We start from the raw sequence: 21,455 nt of genomic DNA, 5'->3' as shown, positions 1-21,455 counted from the left end.
CCGCAACAATTGTTTCGCTTCTGAACGGCTGGAAGCTGAGCAGGCAGGCGTAAAATGCGAAAATGAGCGTTCCTCCATAAATCTGCCACTTCATTCCCTTTTTTATTACCGCCAATATCCTACAAGTGTGATTGTTACCCCAGTCGATCGCATTACTCCGCCGACCAAGAGTTAAGTGTTAAGTGGTAAGGCGTGGCCAGGCGCCTTAAAAGCGTTGTAGGAGGAGGGGAAGGGGGAGGAATGAATGAAAGGAGACATAGGACAACCCTCCAGTATTAAGTAGTGATTGTCCAGCTAGCCCCAGTCCGCGCTTGCCGCGTTCAACCAAATTCCGGGCGCCGTGAACGACAAAAATAAAATGAAATCCGGATATGCGTAGGAGAGTAATAAAGATGGTTTGGTTTGTGAAGGTTTATGGTCCCAAAGCTACTATGGCTATGAAAGACCCTGTAGTGGAGGATTGCGGAAATTTCGACCACCTGGGGCTCTTTAATGTGCAATGATATTGCACAGCACACGGGCACCTTTCTTTTCGCCTCCATCGAAAAGCTACCGCCGAGGCCGAGATTTGAATCCGGCATCGTCGGGAACGGTGTGTCGAGCGCCGTAACCAACGCGCCACCCCGGCGGGGGATGACTAACAAAAATAAGAAACGCTTGCGACTTCCATAAGCCTTAGTGTACAGATTGCACCTCATCCTCATTGAAGACGTTTATTGAACTTGTAGACAAAACCATAATTATCGACTTTTGCAGTGTTATTTTTGAGCGGGAGTACAACCAGAAAGGGTGGGGTGGAGATGGTACATTTTTGGCACCCGAACAACATTTATGACCATGCAAGTATTCCCTTGATGAAGACGAGACAGAAAAATATCAATGGCATGCTTTCATCACAGTTGCAGCACCGAGATGACACATTTGCAAGCAGCACAAAAAATGCAGGTCACGAGGAGCGCGACGTTGGTGGTTGTTTTTTTTCTTCGTGTGTATGGCCAAGGCCATAAGAAAAAAGCCACAATGACAAAATCACGTGACACACAATACCTTAAGTGCAGGCAATTCAATATTTTCCAGAACAACTTACAGCTTCATTTGTTAACAGCTCTCAACCGTATTACCACCTCCTATGGAAGTGTTCGGCCTCAAGAAAACATCCTTCTCGCGAAGAATTATGTACACAAAACTGTCCCTTTTAAAATAACCATCCACAAGGACATTAGTAGGTTTAAATAGTTAGAGTTGACCAGAAATAAGCACAGATGCAAAGGATAAATATTTTCGTGTTTGTAAAAGATTTACTGGTCACCCTTACTCAAGGTGAGCATGCTCAATACATTAGTTGGCAGCAACATGAACAGAGTGCGGTACAGGCAATATGTAACGAAGAGGTACAAAACAGCAAGTAGAAGGGGGTAGAATTAATCAAAAAATTCATCAATTAGGCAGCTTGCCCATTGTGTTCATAGACTTTTATTCCCAACGTGACATTAATTAGCAGGTTGATGAAAACTGCTTTCCTTTAGTTAAAAAGCGTCTGCCTAATGCTTTTTTCTGAGCACTGACAAAGTTATTACAAATTTTACATACGCTGTCTTTATCATTTTTTTAAATGACAATTACCATTTTTAGTGCGCAGGTGCCTATCAGCATTGCTTCTAACTTTCTGAATGAGAGCTGTACCAAAAACATTGGCTCCAAAAAAGGCATTTTCTAAGGCTTTTTGTGCCCTCCAAATAAAGTGGGAGTCGTCTACAATTTTTTTCAATCCCAAGTGGTCCACAGTGGTGTAGCTCCAACCTTGTAGGCCTTTGAAGAGACTCACGCTTACAGCAACATTACGAACTTATCATACCCCTCTTTATAAAAATGTTTCTGAGTGGGCAAAAAAAAAAAGAAATTTACACGTTGTGAAATCTGGCCGCGGTGACCAGATATGCATGATTATACGGCACAACCGCACGGTGTCCTTGATTTCTTCACGAGAAATGTGCATATATAAATAAATGTGAACAAACACTCAACTACTCTCTCTTCCACAACTACATGGCACTGAACCTTGGATATCTGTGAGAGCACATGTGACACACGTCGAAAGAAAGTTTTCATTTGTTTCATTATTCTCTGTGCAGTATGGAGGGTTCACATGGTATATTCTTGAGAAAGCGCAACAAGGTGTACTGAAAAATCGCAGTTTCATTCAATTCTCTCTCGACATAACATAGCGTGTTACCTTTGGTGACATACACGACACTTTATGTACAAAGTTCTTTAAAGAACATTTCTCTACTGACATAATTATGTACATAGCCTTGTTTGCATTCCACCCCAGCTTCAGATACTGGGCAGTTCTTTACGTGAACATCTGTTAAACACATGGTGTTTTCTTGATGCTAGAGGAGTTCATAAAATAAACCACAGGAAAGTTTGATTACATCAGTTGTCCAAGAAATGTTAATCGATTTCAGTTCATCTTATGATGTTACAATTTGCTAACGATTCTCATCAGACGGAGTAAGCACACGTATTGATGCAGCGGCTGATAGAGTCACACCCTGCCGGTCGCACAGAGAGCACCTTTTCCACGTCGAGTTCCGTCACTTTAAGAAGACTACAACCACTATCTACATGTAGTGTTGCTCAAACCGGAAGGAGATCTACACCCGAATGAAATCTGTCTGAACTGAGGGGCAGTGAAGACCTGATGCGGAGAGACGACAAACCGAAAACATGGCTAAGCTTCACACTTAAACCTCACAGAGAACATCACTGCACACAACAGTTGTCCTGATTGTTTGTTGTCGCTCTTTTATAACCTCTCATTTCAGTGAATACAACCTTCCTTCGAGCAATCACTCGTGGTTGGCCGCCATTATGTGCACAGAAAAAGGGTGCACATTATAGCATAATTGTTGCACTTCCGACACGCTGAAGAAAATTGTTGTCTTTACTCGAGTAATGACGAAACTAACATATGCACACAGATAAGAGCAACCTTCACTCTGCCGTTGAAAAGAGCATGGTTTTAACGCCAGCAATTTCGATGAAACAGACAGTCGAATGCACTTCTTAAATATCACCAAAGAGAAGTCCTCGAGACCAGGAAGGTTCTGTAGAAGCTTCAACATCTCTGAAAGGAGCAGAGTCTATGAATCATGGATGTTGATATTTTTATGCGGCTGTGGTGCATATGGCTCATTTTTAAAGGCTAGTGCGGTGCACGATATTGAATTTCGTAGAATCCATCCGCTTCCACAGGAAAGTGTGGTGCACCGACTCATTGTTGAATCAGATTGGGCTCTCAGATGAATAGGGGTGATTACTCTAGCTGGCCGTCTGACTGATTCTAAGTTTCCAGAAAAGATAGCTTTACAACAATGTTGATCGGATTATTCACCGGTGACCCTTCGTTAGAGGATATCATTCAGTATGTTAGCGTTATGCATCGCGGAGTTTCCCATAATCTCACGCTCCGGAAGATCCACGTCTTCTCCCCTTGTTCTCGTAGGACATGATCCCAGCGTGGCTGGTGTCTTCCGGTAGCAAAAAATGACTTTGCGAAAGCTCTTGCGGAAATTATCTGAGAGAAATGCGTACAGGAAAGGGTTCACACATGAGTTCGTGTAGGCGAGGATCTGCGACGCGATTTGGATGACGATTCGGGGAGGGTTCATGGGCAGCCCGTAGATATCGACACTCTTCAGCACCAAAACGACCTGCGAGAAAAAGAAGTCACAAATATTACTTTTCATCGTTAATTGCGCACGAGGAAGAAAAATCAAAAGTAAGGATCCTGCACAGGTGCACCAAAGACACATCTTAGCACGCAGCCTGTTCAAAACTGCTTTCAGGTCACTCTATCAATGGAAGGGCATGAGGGCAGCCAAGGTCCGGAGACCAATCCTGCAGATTTCATGCTCACTTCTTAGCCGGGACTTCTGCAGTCACAATTTCTTTAAGTCAGGCTTAGCTGCGCTTTCGTGTAACCTATATGCGTTACCTAAATTAGGAGGCCTTCCGTACAGTGTGTTCACCGTTTCTGAGCCTGAAAGCTTGCTCAGTGGGGTGTCCACAGTAAAAGCTCCTTTGATGCTTGCAGCGTTGAGCTCATCTCGAATAGAGCTGCATAAGTCCCCGCCACGCAAAAGCACTTTCCCATATTCTGTTCCATACAATACTCGACTAGGATAGTTAGCTGTAGCCTACATCAAACCGAAAACCGAAAGCACTCTGATCAGTGATCAGAAAGGCGCGAAAACACTCTGATCAGTGTGAACGCATTAGGAGCTTATATTTGCACCAGTGGTCACCCGCATAATAGTTCTGCTAGATCGGGTTGCGTTTTGTTGCCTAGGTTAGTGAAACTTTTGCCGCTGAGCAAACAAATTTCGTGGTAACCATGCACGCGCTTCTATATTACAGGATAGCTTATTGGGCTCGTTCGACCAAAACGCCGTCGTCTTTACCGTTCCCCTCATTTGAGATCCGCGTAAAAATGAATTAGAAAGAATCCTCCGGTGCCGGCATGAGGCAGCTCCCGAAGCTCAATCCTGACTGATACGTTATTGCCACGACAGAAGAAGCCTTGCGTTCTAAGCATTCAAAACAGCCTTCGTGCCAACTGCTCGCTACATCGATTTTTCAATGCGCAAGCACCCCGGAGGGCAACATGCTTCTATCACGTTATACCCTTATTGTGGAGCTTATGTGCCCCCCCTCCACCTCCTTCACAAGTTTTAGAATTCCAGCCCAAAAATTCTGAAATGAACACTTTTTGGCAATTGAAGGCGTTTATGTGAACTTTCTTATGCGCCCTTTCTATCACAATTGCGGTGGTTGTACTGTTTATCAGGAAGGGTGAAGGTAGCATTCGGCGTATGCTTGTTTCCTGCATTGATACAGCGTGAAAAATAGGCTGTCAGTTCAGGAAGCTGTATAGAAAACCTGGGCTGCTGACCTCGGACATTTATAGTATATCAGTGTTATTCTGTAGATTAAGGATCACCACGAGGTGAACTGCGAGTCATGACCGATGCGCGAGTCCTCACCATAAATATTGTCCCATTCATAACGAGGAAAACTGAGGTATAAATTTCGAACGAAAAACAAATATTGAATAGAGGGCGGAATATTTCATTCGACCATAAAGTGCAAATGCTAACTATTTAGATTATTAGAAATGAAACGAATACGCCCTCAAGTTTGCGCATAAATATCAAACCCCTGCGATAATGTTGAACTCATCTGCTATCATAATGTTCTTTCACCAGTAAAGCATCCGCTGCTTTCAGAAGATATATTAAATAAATGTTAGTAAAGATTTTGCTCTCCATCATATGAGGCGTTGCCGTTGAGGCATGTCTATTGAGTAGAACCTAACCCGCGTGTTCCTGGAAGCTGAGAGATGACACTTTCGAATATTAATGGGCGGACTCTTTAGAAATGTCTCATGAACACGTAGCTTGTCATACTCTGCAAGCTCTTTTTAAATTGAAATCAATTCTTGGACCCTCTGAAGAGCTACCCTTGGCCATACATGTGATTTATGCGTTTTGGTTAAGATTAAAGTTAGGTAGGAGGCTTTTCATATAATGTGTATTGTAATGTGCCTGACATTAAGGGCATAAGTTAAGCACTAAATGATTAGGCGTTTAGCAGACTGAAAATACGACAGCAAAGATCTAGAATGGCGTCTGAAGACAGGAGGTATCAATTTTATAGTTACTTGCATTCAAAAGGCTGGGCTTAAGCGCCCACGCATGTTTTCACCTCATTTTTGCAAAAATGTATAAGTTGTTTAAGCTTTCTAAACTGCAGCTCGTGAAACCAGTCACTCAAACTGATTCTCAGCCTCATTTATGCAGCAGACACAATTATGCGTTCAACATTAGTTCGGCTATAATCACGGCTTATCCCTCCATGGGAACCAAATCTCTAGTAAAGAATTTTGCTCAGCCAGAAAAGAAAAGCTAGGGCATAATTCGAAATCAACGCTTAACCTTTTGAGAGGTACAGCTACTACTCCATCAGTCGCTGTCGCAGGGCCTCCTCTAGCACTTCGCTCTCATTAAAGGTGGTTAATTTTGTACGAATTTTCACACATGCTGAAACACTCTAGAACTGCCTAACTTTAATTTGATTTCGGTTGCTGCAGATATATTTGCATTGGAACAGGCAGATATTCTAAGCAATTTGATTAATATCAGGGTTTGAAAATTTACTAGAATTGGCACGTTGCTTTAGAATGAGTGCTCGCTCAATCTTCGTTTGTATCGCCTGCCAATATTGCTGTATCCTTGAGAAGGTGCTGTTGCGATGAGAGAAAGCTTTCATCTAATGCGCCGGTTGCATCAAAGCTTCCGCTCAGTGAGTTAACCATGTATGCACCATATTAGTGAATGGCGCTATTTGCCGCAACTATTAGAGGTTACAAGCGCTTTATTTCGAATAATCTTCGAAAAATTTCCTTAACTGATGTGTCGTACGCTTTCATCAGTAAGAAGCTTTTTATTGAACACTTGTAGACGAAGCAGGTAAAAAAGAACCCAAAGAGCGTGAATCCTAGATGAACGAGTCGGCATACAGTAAGAATGTTTTAGTTTTAAACTTTTCGGGGTCTGGCTTCTCTGAAACACTTGAAGCCTTTATATCAACGTGGTCAAGTTTGGTCAATCGCATCTAATAGTGAATAATTAGCAAGTAAGAAACTCCAGCTCCTATAGAGTAAATTCAACATATATGCTTGTTTGATAGTTTTGTGGAAGATCTTCTGTTCTAAGGATATTTTGCTCTTTACACGATGCCCTAATTACTGCTCAGCAGCTACGAATACATATTTTGCCAGATAGGCAGAGAAAGGGAATACGAAATTGAGCGGAAGCTTAAGCTCTGCTTTCCAAGTTATGTGGTGAACCGCAATAATAGATGGCGTCGGTAGCTGCCTTTGCGTACGCTCGTGCACTTTGCGACTAGACTGATCGATATCCATTTAGTTCCAGACAGGCTGCATTACTTCATACATCTGATTAGAACACTGTAGCAGTCTGCCAGGTTATGTGAAATTACACCCGATTAAGATATATAGTCTCGTTTTAAACCATATTTGAAAGATTTTCTTAATGTGGGACACGCTTCTCGACCAGCGACTCTAAACGTTTATATTGTAAACGCCTGCACCTGTCAGCTCTGGTTAAAATGTTTTAAAATTACTCCGAAAAGTTGCATTCTGGGCGTCGTGCGCGCTTAGAAAGAGTGGTTAGTATTTTCTAAAAGCAATCATCAGACTCATAACCATTGGCTGCTAGCGATGCCGAAACGAGAGCAAATAATATTTGTAATTTTCGTTGTAAGACCACCATGCGTGACTGGAAATGTGGCGTTATTGTTAATGCCACGTGTTCAAGCTACGCAACGCATAACCGGTGTCACATTAGCCTAGTGGCAAGCATTCTAGAATAGCCAAAGAGATAACCTATCACCTCGATTAAAACTATGATTGCGAATGTTAAAGTAACATAAACAACTGGCGTTAATATGTTTTCAACTTCTTTAACTTTTCAAGCTTGCATTAATATGAGTAAAGCAAGCAACACCGAAGGAGCTACGCTATCAGAAATAGCATGTCAGACTAAAAATTCAAAGGGCACAAAATAAATCGATTTTCATCTCAAACGAACAACCACAGTATTTAGCTCCAGCATTTAAAATTTGAGGTATTATATTAACCCAGGCGCCGATGATTCAGTGTGCGGCCGCGTCACCTGCCAGCTATTACATGCAAAAGCCGTGCTCGAGATTTTCGCTTACAACGCCGACAATGCAATAAAGGGGATTTTCTCGGGAATAGAGCCCTTCTTAGCAATTGCGCTAATATACTGCAATAAAGAATTCGGCAGAGGCACTTGAAAAGGCTTCTATGCAGTTATCGCAAACATTACATTAATATGAAAAGAGCTGAGTGAAGCTACATTGCATACCTGAGAAATGACAATGTCACGTTCCATGCGACATGAAAGAATACGCCGACCTAGTGACCTCTTAAGAATTTAGTGTCATGTATACAGAACTACAACGTGGAACGGCTTTGTGCTATTCGGATATATGACGATCTCGAACTAAACACTGGAAGTGACCTCCGGTTTCTGGCCTGGATCCAGTACGTGTTGGCGTGTCGCGCGAGGCTCGGTCATCCAACGATAGGCAACAGTTCGGTCGCGCGTCCAGCAGAGCGTTTTCTCAGGGGCATAGGTCGGTGATTACGCAAGTGTTCGACCATACAGATGGCTCCGCCACGCTCATATGACAAGTTCGAAATCATTGCATGGTTCAACTGCAAATTCACTCCTTTTAATCGCCGTATGTCAGGCACGCAAATGCTCGCAGCCTCCACATACCGTGCAGTAGCAAAAACAATTAAGCATCACTTGACAACCTGTCCTGCGCCTGTGAAATTATCGCCCGACCCTTTTTGATAAGTCCGGAGAGCCGCTGTCTGCGCGCTTTACAAAAACTCCCTAAAGAGTGGCTTGAACCCTCTGCATGCTTGCAGCGGCTGACGATAGCTGGACGGATATCTATTTATGATTTTTTTCGTCTGGACCTGTACGAAAACAAAACGTGTGCTCTTCTCCACGTGTTACTCGCGGCTGCGGTCAAATGGACTAACACACACATTTTGGTTGTCGCACCAACATGAAAAGCCATGCGACAGCTCGCGTGCATTTTGGATCTAGAGTCAAAACTTCGGCTCGTGAGAAATAAAAGCTCGAGAAAGAACACTTATACGCGCATTTCGTTACATTTCGCAGGTTGGATTAGCAAGAACTCTACTTAGCAAACATAATAAATGAATCTTGAGTTGTGGTATTTCTTTGTTTCGTTTCCCGAAAGTACGCAATTTAGTGTTTTCGTAGGTTAGTGTTTGGCTTTCCGCTTTTTCCGCGCTGCACTTCATCCCATTTTTTCTGATGCGCCGCTTGAAAAGAGCTGTGCGTTTCTTAAGCAAGAAAAGCGTGTTGACTCAATTACTAATTCCAACTAATCCTTGAATATCCCGCTTTTTCCGGGAAAGCTTTTTTTCCGACGGATAATACATAAGCTTTCCAGAAAAAAAAAAAAAAGCTACGAAAACTCGGACAACATTTGCAATGCTTGTTGAGGGGCTGAATTCGGTGCAGAAATTCTGGTGCCTTATATCAACTTCTCTATTCACCTAGGCATGTTCTTCGGTCCATGTGAACAGCTGCCGCTCGCGGTTCACTTGGCATGTTTGAAAGGTGTACATATAGCGTTTAATTTTGAGCAAGAATGGTGTTCAAGACAGAAATATTTTGCTGATTGGCATTCCTGGCGTGCAAAATTTGATTGGACACACAACGAGGCTTTTTTAAACCGAAGTAAAAACATGCACGAGCAAGAAAAGGTGATGCTTTGAGCACAAAAAAAAAAAAAACAGTTATACGAGCGAAAACTCTGGTAAGCCTAATGTTTCATTCTTTAGCAGTGTTGCACATAATTTGATTTACAGAGTGGTCAAGCTTCGCCTTAAATGTAGACAAGATGGCACCTTTAACACCGTATTTAGTATGTGAAGAAGTAGTAAGGCGGTGCATCGCGCAGATGTAATATTCAAGGTACTTGTGAAATTGCGAGACTTGTGGCTCCCGCACATTGTAACATTAAAGACATTGATGGTTTGGTTTGTTTGATTTAACGTCTCAAAAGCCAGTCAGGCTATGAGAGACGCTTAAAGACACTGAAGGAATTTTAGTCATATTATCATGATCAATTACGGTCTACAGTTCTTGTGTAAACATTGTATACTTTACATAAAATAAAAAACTGCCTTTTCATTCCTAAATTTTTTATACTTCTTATACCGGTTAGTTTTTGACGAGGGGAAGGCGCAGTATCTGTCCCACTCTTTGGTAACACCTACACTTATATCATCGAGGTCATTCAAGCTGAGCGAGGTGAATCCGACGTTACACCCCGAAGTAGAACTCGCACCCTAATACGCAAACTGCGACCTGTTTTCTGAGCGCGCGTAAAACTTTAAGCACGGCAGGAAAGAGCGGGCCCTTCGACAACGTGCAAGCAACAGGCTAAAGTCAATTCGACAACTTGCGAAAGTCAATTCAAATAGTACTGTTCTTCAGCTATCGTCCGCAGCCGCAAGCAGTCTTGATCAATTTCTCGGCTCTAGCATCCAGCGCTTCAGAGCGCTGGTGTAAGTCTGAACCACGCTGTCTAGCATTGTGATTAGGAGTACTGACAGCGGTATACACAGTTGTCCTGATAAGCGGAATGCGAGCATATGAAATTGGCACTTCTTGAAGTGCTGCTTTCGAGTGTCGGAAAGGAGAGGCACCCTCCGGAACATGCATTCAAAAAAAGCCGTACGTCCTTGTTACGCAGGCATCTTTGTCATTCATTATCGTAGGATGTTTCGCGGCACCTCTTCAGGAATATCACTCGGACGCTCGCATGTTTTGTATTATATTGAGCAACTCTGTGGTCACCTGGGTGCTGAGAAAGGCGTTTCCTCCTTGACCTACACTATTTCCTCGGTACGCTCTGAAATTAAGCTGAATGTGTTGTCAGTTTTGTCTAGCCATAGTAAAACTTGTACTCTTTTAGGACCGTAAGAAAAAAGGAAATGATTGGCAAGATTTGTATGAATGCTTAAATCTGAAAGGACGTAAGATCAAAATAAACCAGTTACCAACCTGTACGGGACACCAGCAGACAGCAAAGACAACGACCACCACTACGACGAGCCGTGTGACTCTCTTCTTTGAGCGCACACTTTCTGCGCTGACCCTTCCCCCGGGAGCGGCTCCAAACCAGAGCCTCTTCAGCATGAGGACGTACAAAATAAAGATGAGGGCGAGAGGAATCACGAAAGAGGACATGAAGAAGGATATCTGGAAGGCTGCTATGTTATAGCCCAAGTCGACTCGGAAGGTGCACGAGGAGAAACTCTCATTTAAGACGAGCATGCCATGGGCGAATAGAGCAGGAATGCAGGCTAGAAGGATGACAACCCACGTGAGAAGAATGGCCAAGTAGGCGTTCCTTTCCGTTCTCACTGACATGGATGTAATAGGATGAACGACAGCCAGAAATCTGTCCAACGACATAAGGACTAACGTGTATATGCTTGCGTAAGCGCATACGATGACTAGATATTGCACGATCCTGCACCAAACGTCACCGAAGGGCCAGTAATTGAGAGTGTAGTCCCAACCGGTGAACGGCACGCAAAACACGATGAACAGTAGATCCGCCATGGCGAGGTTGATGATAAGAATGTTCGTAGTGGAACGCATCTGCGGGTTGCACAGCACAACTAGAACCACGAGAGCGTTGCCGAAGAATCCTATGACGGCAATGGCACCGAAGAGAATGGGAACCACGATGGCTAAGACTTCTTCCACTGCCCGGTTTCCAGGGTATTCGAAGAACTCGTCGTCGTCATCATCAACGTAAGAGGCTTCGGAACTAAAGTTCTTCGAAGTATCACCGCACGACCATGTCGAGCCGTTGCAAAGGTTGGAAGCTGCCGCCACCACGGTCTGCTTAACGAGCGAGGCAAATAGCTTGAATGGGTCTGAAGTTCCGTAGTGCCGCACAGGCGCCGGCACCGTAAGGAAGTCCACGCCATTCCTCTGACTGCTGTCCGTTTCGTGTGATGATTCTTCGCTGTAGATGTGCATGGCTTAGAAACGCAGCCAAACGCCGCGGCCGCTCGGTCTGAAACGAAACAAAAAGTTATCAATTAGTCAAGAAATATTGCACACAAATGACCCCCAAGAAGTATTGCACATGTTAACGCGCTACAGTTATCTGGCCCTTTCTCCAAAAAAGCTGGCGTTGGCGCGGTCGGCGTTTTTAGCAAAAAATCACGACGGTGGCGCTGGCTGACGGTAGCTGGTATCTTACATGGCCGCGCACTAACTTGACGTAGGGTTGCCTGACATTACGCTTGGCAGGAGCTGCCAACTGGGGCCTCTAGTTTTACATGGGGAGATGATTTCAGAACCACATTGCCAGGACCGTTGCATTCACGTTACCCCTAAGCCACACAGGCACTTTCGTACGGCTTGGTTAGGGCGGGGTTTTATATGTGCGAGGGCAGCCTACACTATCGCGTCCTACCCTTAATTTTGAAACTCGTCACAGTCATAATTTCATTTCCCGAATAATGTTTATTCTAATTTGAGGCCATTATTAAATGTTTTATCTGCATATCTCCCGGACATGTCTTATTTCTTCAAAGTGATCTCGATAAGTTTGTATAATATTCCGCCAGAGCTGACAAGGAATGCTTGCTTTTTCTTTAAGATATTTTTTCGCTGTTTCAACATTCGCGCGATTAATGCAAACATTTAGCTGGATGTCTACTCAGAGCCTCAACGTCCTCACAGTCCTGGAATGGTAATGTCTCATCTTCATGTTTGCACTTCGTGAATCGAGATTTCAGAAAGATCAACGATAGCATAATTTGTACCGTGAGGACAATGCTGCTGCCGAAGGAAGAAAGCCGACATAAATGACGAAAAAGTTCAGGGGGGCTCTGTGGCGCCCTAAAGTGTTTCAAGGCCGAAGCCTTTCCTGGCGCACTGTTAGGCATTGCCCTACACAGCACGTTCAGGTCCGCTGAAGCGTAATTAGAGACGGGTGCCGTTCGACAGTTACACGTAATTATCAGCAACTCAAAGTCCCAATACTGTGAGGGTAAACTTTCACTAATTGCCTAATTACTACAAGCACACTAATTAGCTGAATAGTGTATTGTACTTCAGTCTATTACCAGAACAACGCATACTTATCAGTACACCTTGGTTCCTGTTCAGCAAGCGCAAACTTGCGCTAATGCTAATTAACTAATTAGTGTTCTTGACTATCACTTCGCTCAGTTGTAAGTACACCATCGCTTGACTACATCCACTGTTAGGAAACTAATTAATGACCAAATATATATATATATATATTTAGGTTAATTACGTTGATTGGTTAATTATATAATTAACTAAACTCAGTTCCACATACATTGAGCATCACTATACAATCCCTGTAATTGATTCCATGGTTACTAGCCGAAGTACAATTGGCCCCGTCTGAAATTCGCGCACTGTGACGTTCCGGCCATTTCGACCAATTGAAAAACGTGATATTTCTGTCGACAACTCCTGCTTGCAACGATGAGGCCTTAAAATTCGTTCAAGTTAACAATCAATAATTATACAAAAATGCCTGGAACTTACACGACTGCACATCATAGTCACGGTTCGCAAACTAGAACACAAGGAAAATATGTATGGGCATTACTTGGTTCATTCCCTCCAAGTTATATCCAGCTAAAGTTCTTTAGTGGAGAAAGTTTCTTAACTACATCAGCTCTAGCTTTTCCAATAGTGCTGCACTGTCAGGTTAGCCTCGCCAAGAATTAAGTTACGCTCAAAATTTTCTGGCTCTTTCCTTTTAATTGTGTCAACGTGTGCGGGAGAGGAAAAAAAAAATACTTCTAAACTGTCTCCCCTCCTCAGTGAATCGAACTGAGGTAAACTTTGGAGAGCGCTACCCCCCAGCTGCATGACGAAAACTGCTGAGGAACCGATGGTGAAGCGCCAAAAAATGCACATATGCCCATAAAACGCGTTTTCAAATGCGATGATACGCCAGCCTTGATACGTCACTTTTCTCAGGCCTGCCTGAGAGCAAAATTCCTGCTCACAAGGGAATTTACAGCTTCTCTTTTGTAATGGCCCACCAGGAATGAGCTTGTATTATAGACATAATACAAGCGCAACTACAGCCGTACAATGTCTTGGGATGGATGGATTGAATAAACTTTAATATCCAACGAATGAGGCGATCTACCCATCCCCCGGCACGCAGTTGAGGGGGCGGGTGCCGCCGCCTCAGATGCAGGCTGGGAGGTCTTGGGTCCCAGCAGCCTCTTCAGCCAGTTGGACGAGCAGGAGCTCGAATTCAGGGCCCGCAACAGGGTGTCCCAGGTGTCTCTACTGATTATATTGTGCGTACCCACGGGAGAGTACTTTTTTTTCTTTCAATGGCGATGTGCTGCACTGAGGACAGATTCTTAATGCTGAATCCGCAGAAGCTTAACTGCCATCTTCACACGTAATGCCTAATCATTAAGAGAGAGCGTGTTTTTCTTTAAGAAATAAGTAAGAAATGCTTTATTATGGCGAGTCTAAAATGAACTACCTGCTAATTATCAGCTCGCATACTGAAGCCCGCAAGACCGAACAAAACGGAGTATAAATCAGTTTGATAAAATTTCTTGAAATTGTAACAAAAGCCAAGTGCAAAAAAACCAGACCACCTGAGAGCAGTTCAGGGCATACAGGGCATCCATGGCTTCGGATTGCAGCACGTCGTTCCTGCTTTCGCGCACTCTACTTTGTTGTCTATTGAAGGAGTGATGGCGCACTTCAGTAAAAGTAATTTCGAGAGGAATTAATTACTTTGCTGGAAAATTACTACCAAAAAGTAATTCACTACATTACTAAATTACCAAACTGAAAACGTAATTCATTACATTACAAATTACCGAGAAAAGTAATTAAATTACAGTAATTTCATTACTGTAATTCAATTACTGCCATGTCTGGTTCAGGGTATACGTACCCCACATTTGTTGTAGACGCTCTTAAAAGCATGACAGCAAACGCACCACTATGAATTCTCTGAATAAAATTAGGAATACTCAATTTTATCGTGCCATGCATAACAAAAAAGGGGGTTATGACACGAGTGCTGCTGACAACAGCATCTAATGCACCAGTTCTCCGCCCCCCCCCTCCCCCCCCCAAAAAAAAAATAAAATAAAATAAAATTGGCAGAAGCTGGAGGGCGAGTAAACTACACAACTGGCGTCAAATTTGATATAGGAGGTCTTATCGCTCACAGAGAAGCCCGTGTTCCGTTTTTGCGGCTGCATCCGGCGCCCTCTTAATAAATGTGCACAAGCTTAATGGTGATAATTCGGCCAAGGTTACAATCGATCTGAAAGCCGATGAGCGGAATGACGAGGAACTTGCTTTTTCCCAGCAGATTCCCTGTTTCCCCATTTCTGCCTGCACTACTCCCGCTGACATTCCAGGAAATCAGGGAACCAAGAATTTTTGCGCTTTCTGACACGTGTCCTTTAGATAGAAGCCGCAGAAGAGAAGTAAAATAACAAGTTTCTTTTTGCGTAGGCTCATGTAAGCTGGCTCTGTATCTCAATGGCAACGAAAAAAAAGAACTAAACAAAAACGACTCCGCTCTTTTTAACTTTCTGAACGGTCCTCCCTATCAAATGCGTTTTAAATTCTCAGTGTACTTGACTTTGGCCTTGTGTTTCCACTTCATCAGGAGCCGCTACATCTGAGCCTGTCCTAAAATGGGCGTGTTACTGTGGGGTGCTATTGAGATGGGCCTCTAATGGAGTATGTCCAAATGACGGAAGGTCCAAATATGGCGGGTGCCTTTCCTTTAAAGAGATCATCAAGTGTGCTCAAATTAAAAGTTGAGATTCTTAAGAAGCATGTTCTATTTCCTCGTTTTTTAATGTTGCCGCCATGTCAAACTACGCTACGATCCAATAGTAAAGTTTTTCTTTTTTATACGGGAGGGGCTTTGAGGTGCCTGAAGAAGGCTACGAAAGGAATGGGGCAGATCTTAATAGACTTACTTGGATTCGCTTCTCTTCCTACTCTACCTCCCGTTACAAAGACCAAATTTATGTGGTGCTCAATAAACAAATAACGAAAAGAAGATAAGTAGGTGGCTAATTCTAACATATTATTGAATTCAGCAATATTAGTGCTTCTATAGATCACATTCAGTTCAGTTTAGTCGTTCAGTCGTGTCCGACTCTTCGTGACCCTATGGACCATGTCACGCCACGCTTTCCGGTCGCTCACTATCTTCCTAACATCACATAACTTCATCTGCAGTGCCTCGAGGATACCATCTAATCAACGCGTTCGCTGCCTACCCCTTCTACGGCGACCCTCAACCTTTCCCAACATCAAATCTTTCTCCAGCGACTCCTCTCTTCTCATCAGATTACCAAAGTAGCTGAGCTTTAGCTTTAGAATTTGACCCTCCAATGAGCAGTCAGGGTTTATGGTCGACAATATCGACTGATTGGATCTTCTGGCAGTCCAAGGAACTCTCAAGAGTCTTCGCCAGCACCACAATTCAAACGCGTCAATTCTTCGGCGGTCAGCCTTTTTCACAGTCCAACTCTCGCATCCATACATCACAACTGGAAAGACCATAGCACGAGTTATACGGATCTTGGTTGGCAGACTAATGTCTCTGCTCTTTACTAGGCGGTCAAGGCTCACCATTGCTCTCTTTCCCAGAAGCAGGCGTCTCCTAATTTCATGGCTGCAGTCTCCTTCCGAGGTAATCTTGGAGCCCAAGAACAGAAAATCTGTCACAGCTTCCACTTCTTGTCCATTGATGCTCCAGGACTTGATAGGGCAAGACGCCATGATCTTTGTCTTTTTAATGTTCAGTTTAAGCCCAAACTTCTCACTCTCTTCTTGTACGCGGATCAGAAGTGTCTTGAGTTCCACTTCACTTTCTGCCATTAAAGTGGTATGATCCGCATATCTTAGGTTGTTGATACGTTTTCCAGCAATCTTCACTCCAGCTGAAGACTCGTCCAGACCGGCCTTCCTCATGATGCACTCGGCAATATAGGTTAAATAGGCAGGGCGACAGTATGCAGCCTTGCCTCACTCCTTTCTCGATCGGAAACTAATCAGTAAGACCAAGCCCAGTTCTGACTGTGGCCTCTTGCCCTTCATACAGGTTCCTGAGGAGACAGATGAGGTGAATTGGAATTCCCATCTCTTGGAGAGCTTGCCACAATCTGCTGTGATCTGCGCAGTCAAACGCTTTCGCATAATCAATAAAGCAGAAGTAGAAGGGTTTCTGGAACTCTCTTGCTTTTTCCATGATCCAGCGAAGGTTAGCAATTTGGTCTCTAGTTCCTCTGCCCTTGCGAAACCCAGCTTGCACGTCCGGAAGCTCCCGATCCACATACTGCTGCAGCCTACCTTGGAGGATTTTCAACATCACTTTGCTAGCATGCGAAATAAGCGCGATCGTGCGGTAGTTGGAACAATCTTTGGCACTGCCTTTCTTTGGAATGGGGAGATAAACTGACCTCCTCCAATCCTGTGGCCACTGCAGGGTTGTCCAAATCTTCTGACATAATGTATGCAGAATGTTAACAGCGTCATGGTTGAGGTTTTGAAGCAACTCAGCTGGAATGCCATCAATTCGGCTAGCTTTGTTCTTAGCAAGGCTGGCTAAGGCCCATTCAACTTCACTCTTCAGGATGCCCGGCTCGAGATCAGTAATCACAACCGTCTTATGTTGGGTTTGCACATTCGGGTCCTTCTTGTACAGTTCTTCTGTGTATTCCTGCCACCTCTTCTTTATCTCTGAGGCTTCAGTGAGGTCCTTGCCTTGTTTGTCCTTTATCACACCCAGCTTAACACAGAAGCTTCCTTTGATATCTTTGATTGTCTTATACAGCGCTCCAGTGTTCCTTAATTGGCTGTTGTCCTCAACTGCTTGGCACTGTATGTTCAGGAAGGCATTCTTATCTCTCCTTGCTACTTTCTGAAAATCCGCATTGAGAACCTTGTATCTTTCTCTTTTCCCTATAACTTTTGCCATCCTCCTTTCCTCAGCTATTTGCAAAGCCTCTTCAGATAACCAGTTTGCTTTCTTGCATTTCTTTTGCTTTGGAACTACCTTAGTAGCAACTTCTTGTATTATATCACGAACATCAGTCCACATCTCTTCGGGCTCTCTGTCTTCCAGGTCTAATTCTTGAAATCGATTCCTCACTTCCACAGCATATTCTAATGGAATTTGATCGAGATCATAGCTGAAAGTCCTTCTAGTTTTCTGCGTTTTCCTCAATCGAAGCTTAATTTTGGTAACAAGAAGCTGATGATCGGTGCCACAATCGGCCCCAGGCCTTGTTTTTAGTGCTTGAATAGCGCTTCTCCATCTCTGCCGGCAAAGAATATAATCGATCTGATTCCTGTACAGACCGTCCGGTGAAGTCCATGTGTACAGGCGCCTCTTGGGCTGTTGAAAATGAGTATTCGCTATGGTCAGGTTGTTTTCTTGACAAAACTCTACTAGCCTCTGCCCAGCTTCATTTGGCTCGCCAAGACCGAACTTGCCTATAATTCCGGATATTTCTTCACTCCCGACCTTAGCATTCCAGTCTCCTATGAGAAAAACGACGTCTGATGATGGGGTGCGGTCTAAAAGGCATTGTAGGCCCGCATAAAATCTCTCAACGTCAGCTTCTTCAGCAGCAGTGGCCGGTGCATAGACTTGGATAACTGTTATGTTGAAAGGCTGACGTTGGATCCGAAGTGAAATCATTCGTCGTTTTTGGGGTTGTACCCTAGCACTGCTTTGCCCATTCTTCTGTTTACTATGAGAGCGACCCCATTCCTTCTCTTGGATTCGTGTCCACAATAAAAGACATAATGGTCGCCGGAATTAAATTCTCCCATTCCGGTCCACTTGAGCTCGCTGATACCCAAGATATCAATGTTCAATCTGTCCATTTCTCGCTTGACGACATCCAGTTTACCTTGCGTCATAGATCTTACATTCCATCTTGCTATGTGATATATCTCCTTGCAACATCGGACTTTCCGGTCGCTTCCCTACACATCCACAACTGAGCGTCCTTTTGGCTTTAGCCCAGCTGCTTCATTCGTCCTGGAGCTACTAGGAATCGCCCTTTGTTCATCCCCAGTAACATGTGGGACGCCTTCCAACCTGGGGGGCTCATCTTCCGGCGCCATATCATTAATGGTATTGTGACTGGCCATAGGGTTTTCTTGGCAGGAAATACTGGAGTGGGTTGCCATTACCTTCTCCAGTGAATCACATTTTGTCAGAACTCTCTGCCGTGACCTGTCTATCTTGGGCGGCCCTACACAGCAGAGCTCACGACTTCATCGAGTTTCGCGAGCCCCTCCGCCACGACAAGGCAGTGATCCATGAAGGGGAGATCACATTATGATCCCTATAATTATAAACGTGAGGAAAGAAAGCGTAACAGGGGGCGGCAGAAAGTTAGGTGGGCGGATGAGGTTAAGAAGTTCGCAGGGGTCAAGTGGATGCAGCTAGCACAGAACCGGGTTAATTGGAGAAATATGGGAGAGGCCTTCTCTCTTCAGTGGGTATAGTCAGGCTGATGATAATGATGATGACGATAATGATGGTGATTATGATGATGAATTATAAACGTTCAATCTAAAGTATTTCATCCTGTGAAATACCGGTTTCGCCACACAATTTTAGTGTACTTTAATTCTTCACTGAGTATTTTTACTCATAATACTTTCATCCGCTTACATTTTGACCCTTTCGTTATATGGTATCGCGATCAGCGAAAAGGTGGCATGTGCATCTGTGTAATGAAAAAAAAAAAAAAGAATGATTTTATAAATTCGGTAAAAGTAAGGTAAACGCTGTCGGTAAAGGTCGGTAAAGGCAAAGTTACCGAGCTATTATAAACGAATATGGCTAGAACACACTTTAATCAATATTTACCTTCACATCAAGGTTATTTGCAAATTTGTAAAATGTATAGTTTGGAAACAGCTCCTATAACCGCTGCAACTTTCAGAGCGCATAATAAAATGAAAATTCGCTACGCGTCTGCAGTACTTAACTTTGAAACAAGACCGGAGTACATATCTCGAGTGATATATTAAATAAACACGGTCAGATACTGAATCCTTCTCTGCGTTCCTAGTGCCGGTCGATTATTCGTTCTCCTCACCCTGTCTTTTTCTCTGGCGGGAAGTGCAGCAGGGAGTTTAGAGCGAAAAGAGGACATAAAAAGCCGCATGGCAACCAGATGGCTCACAACGAAAAGCTCCGTCGAAGAGCAGCTTATCTTATCACAGAGGCCTGCTGACCCGAGTTCCGCAGCTGACCTTATAAGCTGTTATGCACGGACAGCTCCCCATGCGCTCAAACGTTCAACCTGAACCCGCAGGCGTGTCACGCACGGTCTTTACCATGACGCCCACACTCCACCTGCCTACGTGGCGTTTCTCCTCACAGCGCTATAAACAACGCCTGGATGGTGCTCGCTCGGCTTTCGTAATGAAGTACTGGCGCCCGCCTGTCCAGGAGTGAAGTGATATGCCTAGTTCAAGGCCGCGGCTTCGCTATCTGGATGCTGCGCTGTCTGAAAAGCTTGAACGCAGTGAGGTGAGATAGAGAGGAACATTAAAGGTGCATTGATAAGAGCCTCAAGCATTTTTCTTTAAATAATTTTCTGCACTTTCCGACTGTGTTCCTTTTTTTTTGTTCTTTCCGTTTTCGCAGTACAAGGTGCAATGCTGGTTTGTAAATTGATTTTAAAACTAAACAAATATTTTTCTCACTACGACTTGAGTCAACGTATGATGCCGAGGCTGTAACTTTATTTTTCATCATCATAATCATCATCAGTCTGACTATACCCACTGCAGGGCGAAGGCCTCTTTCATATTTGTCCAATTAACCCTGTTCTGTGCTAGCTGCATCCACTTGACCCCTATGAACTTCGTAACCTCATCCGCCCACCTAATTTTCTGCCGCACATGTTACTCGCATTTACTACTGCTTCTGGATAACAAAACGCATAGTGAGAGGAAGGAAGCGAAATTCCAAATATTATGGAGCCCTGTAAGCCGACTTTTCACAACTCGTCAATAATGGCTGCTCCACGCGAGTATCCTAAGCAATATTTTTTTTTTTTTTTTTTTTGTGAGCGCTTGGGAGAGCTGTCTATTCTTTTTTATAGAATATCAGCCCTATTTGCACGTGCGAATATACATTGGCGATTCTCAGAGAGTACTGTTCATTACCCTAAATTAAATGATACCTTTAAATATTTCAGTCTCAGTGCACTTTCCCGTCAGAACTCAGACCTTTCAATTTGTGCTTCATATAAAACACGCAGATGACTGATGGTACAAAGTGCCGTATATTAAGCTATCTCAGACTCTGCTCAGTCGCTGATAGTGTGCTGGAAGCGATTGGGGTATATTTAGGCTGTATTTCTCACGTGCGTCAATAAACACTCATATGCAGTGACAAGCAGACTGAGCTGTTGAAGGATACAAAATGAAAGCACTTGTTTCAGGGACTACAAGAGAGACGGTGAGAAACAAAAGTAAGTCGAAATTAGATATTTAACAGCAGAGCGGATTTTAATGCTTTCGAAAAGACCCAATGATGGCGCTTGTTTTAAGAAGTTATTGATTTCTCTCGCTAAGCGGAAAAACAGTATTACACTCACGAGTTATGTCTATGCAAATATTACATTGAGGCACTCGCAGATTGTAGCGCATTATTCGAAGTAATTTTAAATATCGATTTCTTGC

The 21,455-nt window shown here is 43.7% G+C and overlaps 1 protein-coding gene and 1 long non-coding RNA gene across 2 annotated transcripts in view; one reads left to right on the top strand and one right to left on the bottom strand.

Annotated features, from left to right (window-relative positions):
* Window positions 1-704: 704 nt before the first annotated feature.
* On the bottom strand, window positions 705-11,754 carry LOC146190114 (allatostatin-A receptor-like). Its single transcript, XM_084604845.1, has 2 exons — window positions 10,728-11,754; window positions 705-3,716 (listed from the first exon to the last, which is right to left on the bottom strand). Exons 1-2 carry the CDS (start codon window positions 11,715-11,717, stop codon window positions 3,411-3,413), a joined length of 1,296 nt encoding a protein of 431 aa, XP_084460971.1. The 5' UTR covers window positions 11,718-11,754; the 3' UTR covers window positions 705-3,410.
* Window positions 6,255-21,455, top strand: part of LOC146190113 (uncharacterized) — a 105,586-nt gene continuing 90,385 nt past the window's right edge. Inside the window, exon 1 of the long non-coding RNA XR_014707702.1 lies at window positions 6,255-6,366. This is a non-coding gene — a long non-coding RNA (uncharacterized LOC146190113). The remainder of the gene's footprint in view (window positions 6,367-21,455) is intronic.

Source organism: Amblyomma maculatum, chromosome 5 (assembly GCF_055883805.1).
Source record: "Amblyomma maculatum isolate TAMU_Amacu chromosome 5, ASM5588380v1, whole genome shotgun sequence".
Taxonomy (NCBI): domain Eukaryota; kingdom Metazoa; phylum Arthropoda; class Arachnida; order Ixodida; family Ixodidae; genus Amblyomma; species Amblyomma maculatum.
This window is presented reverse-complemented; position numbering and strand designations above follow the sequence as displayed.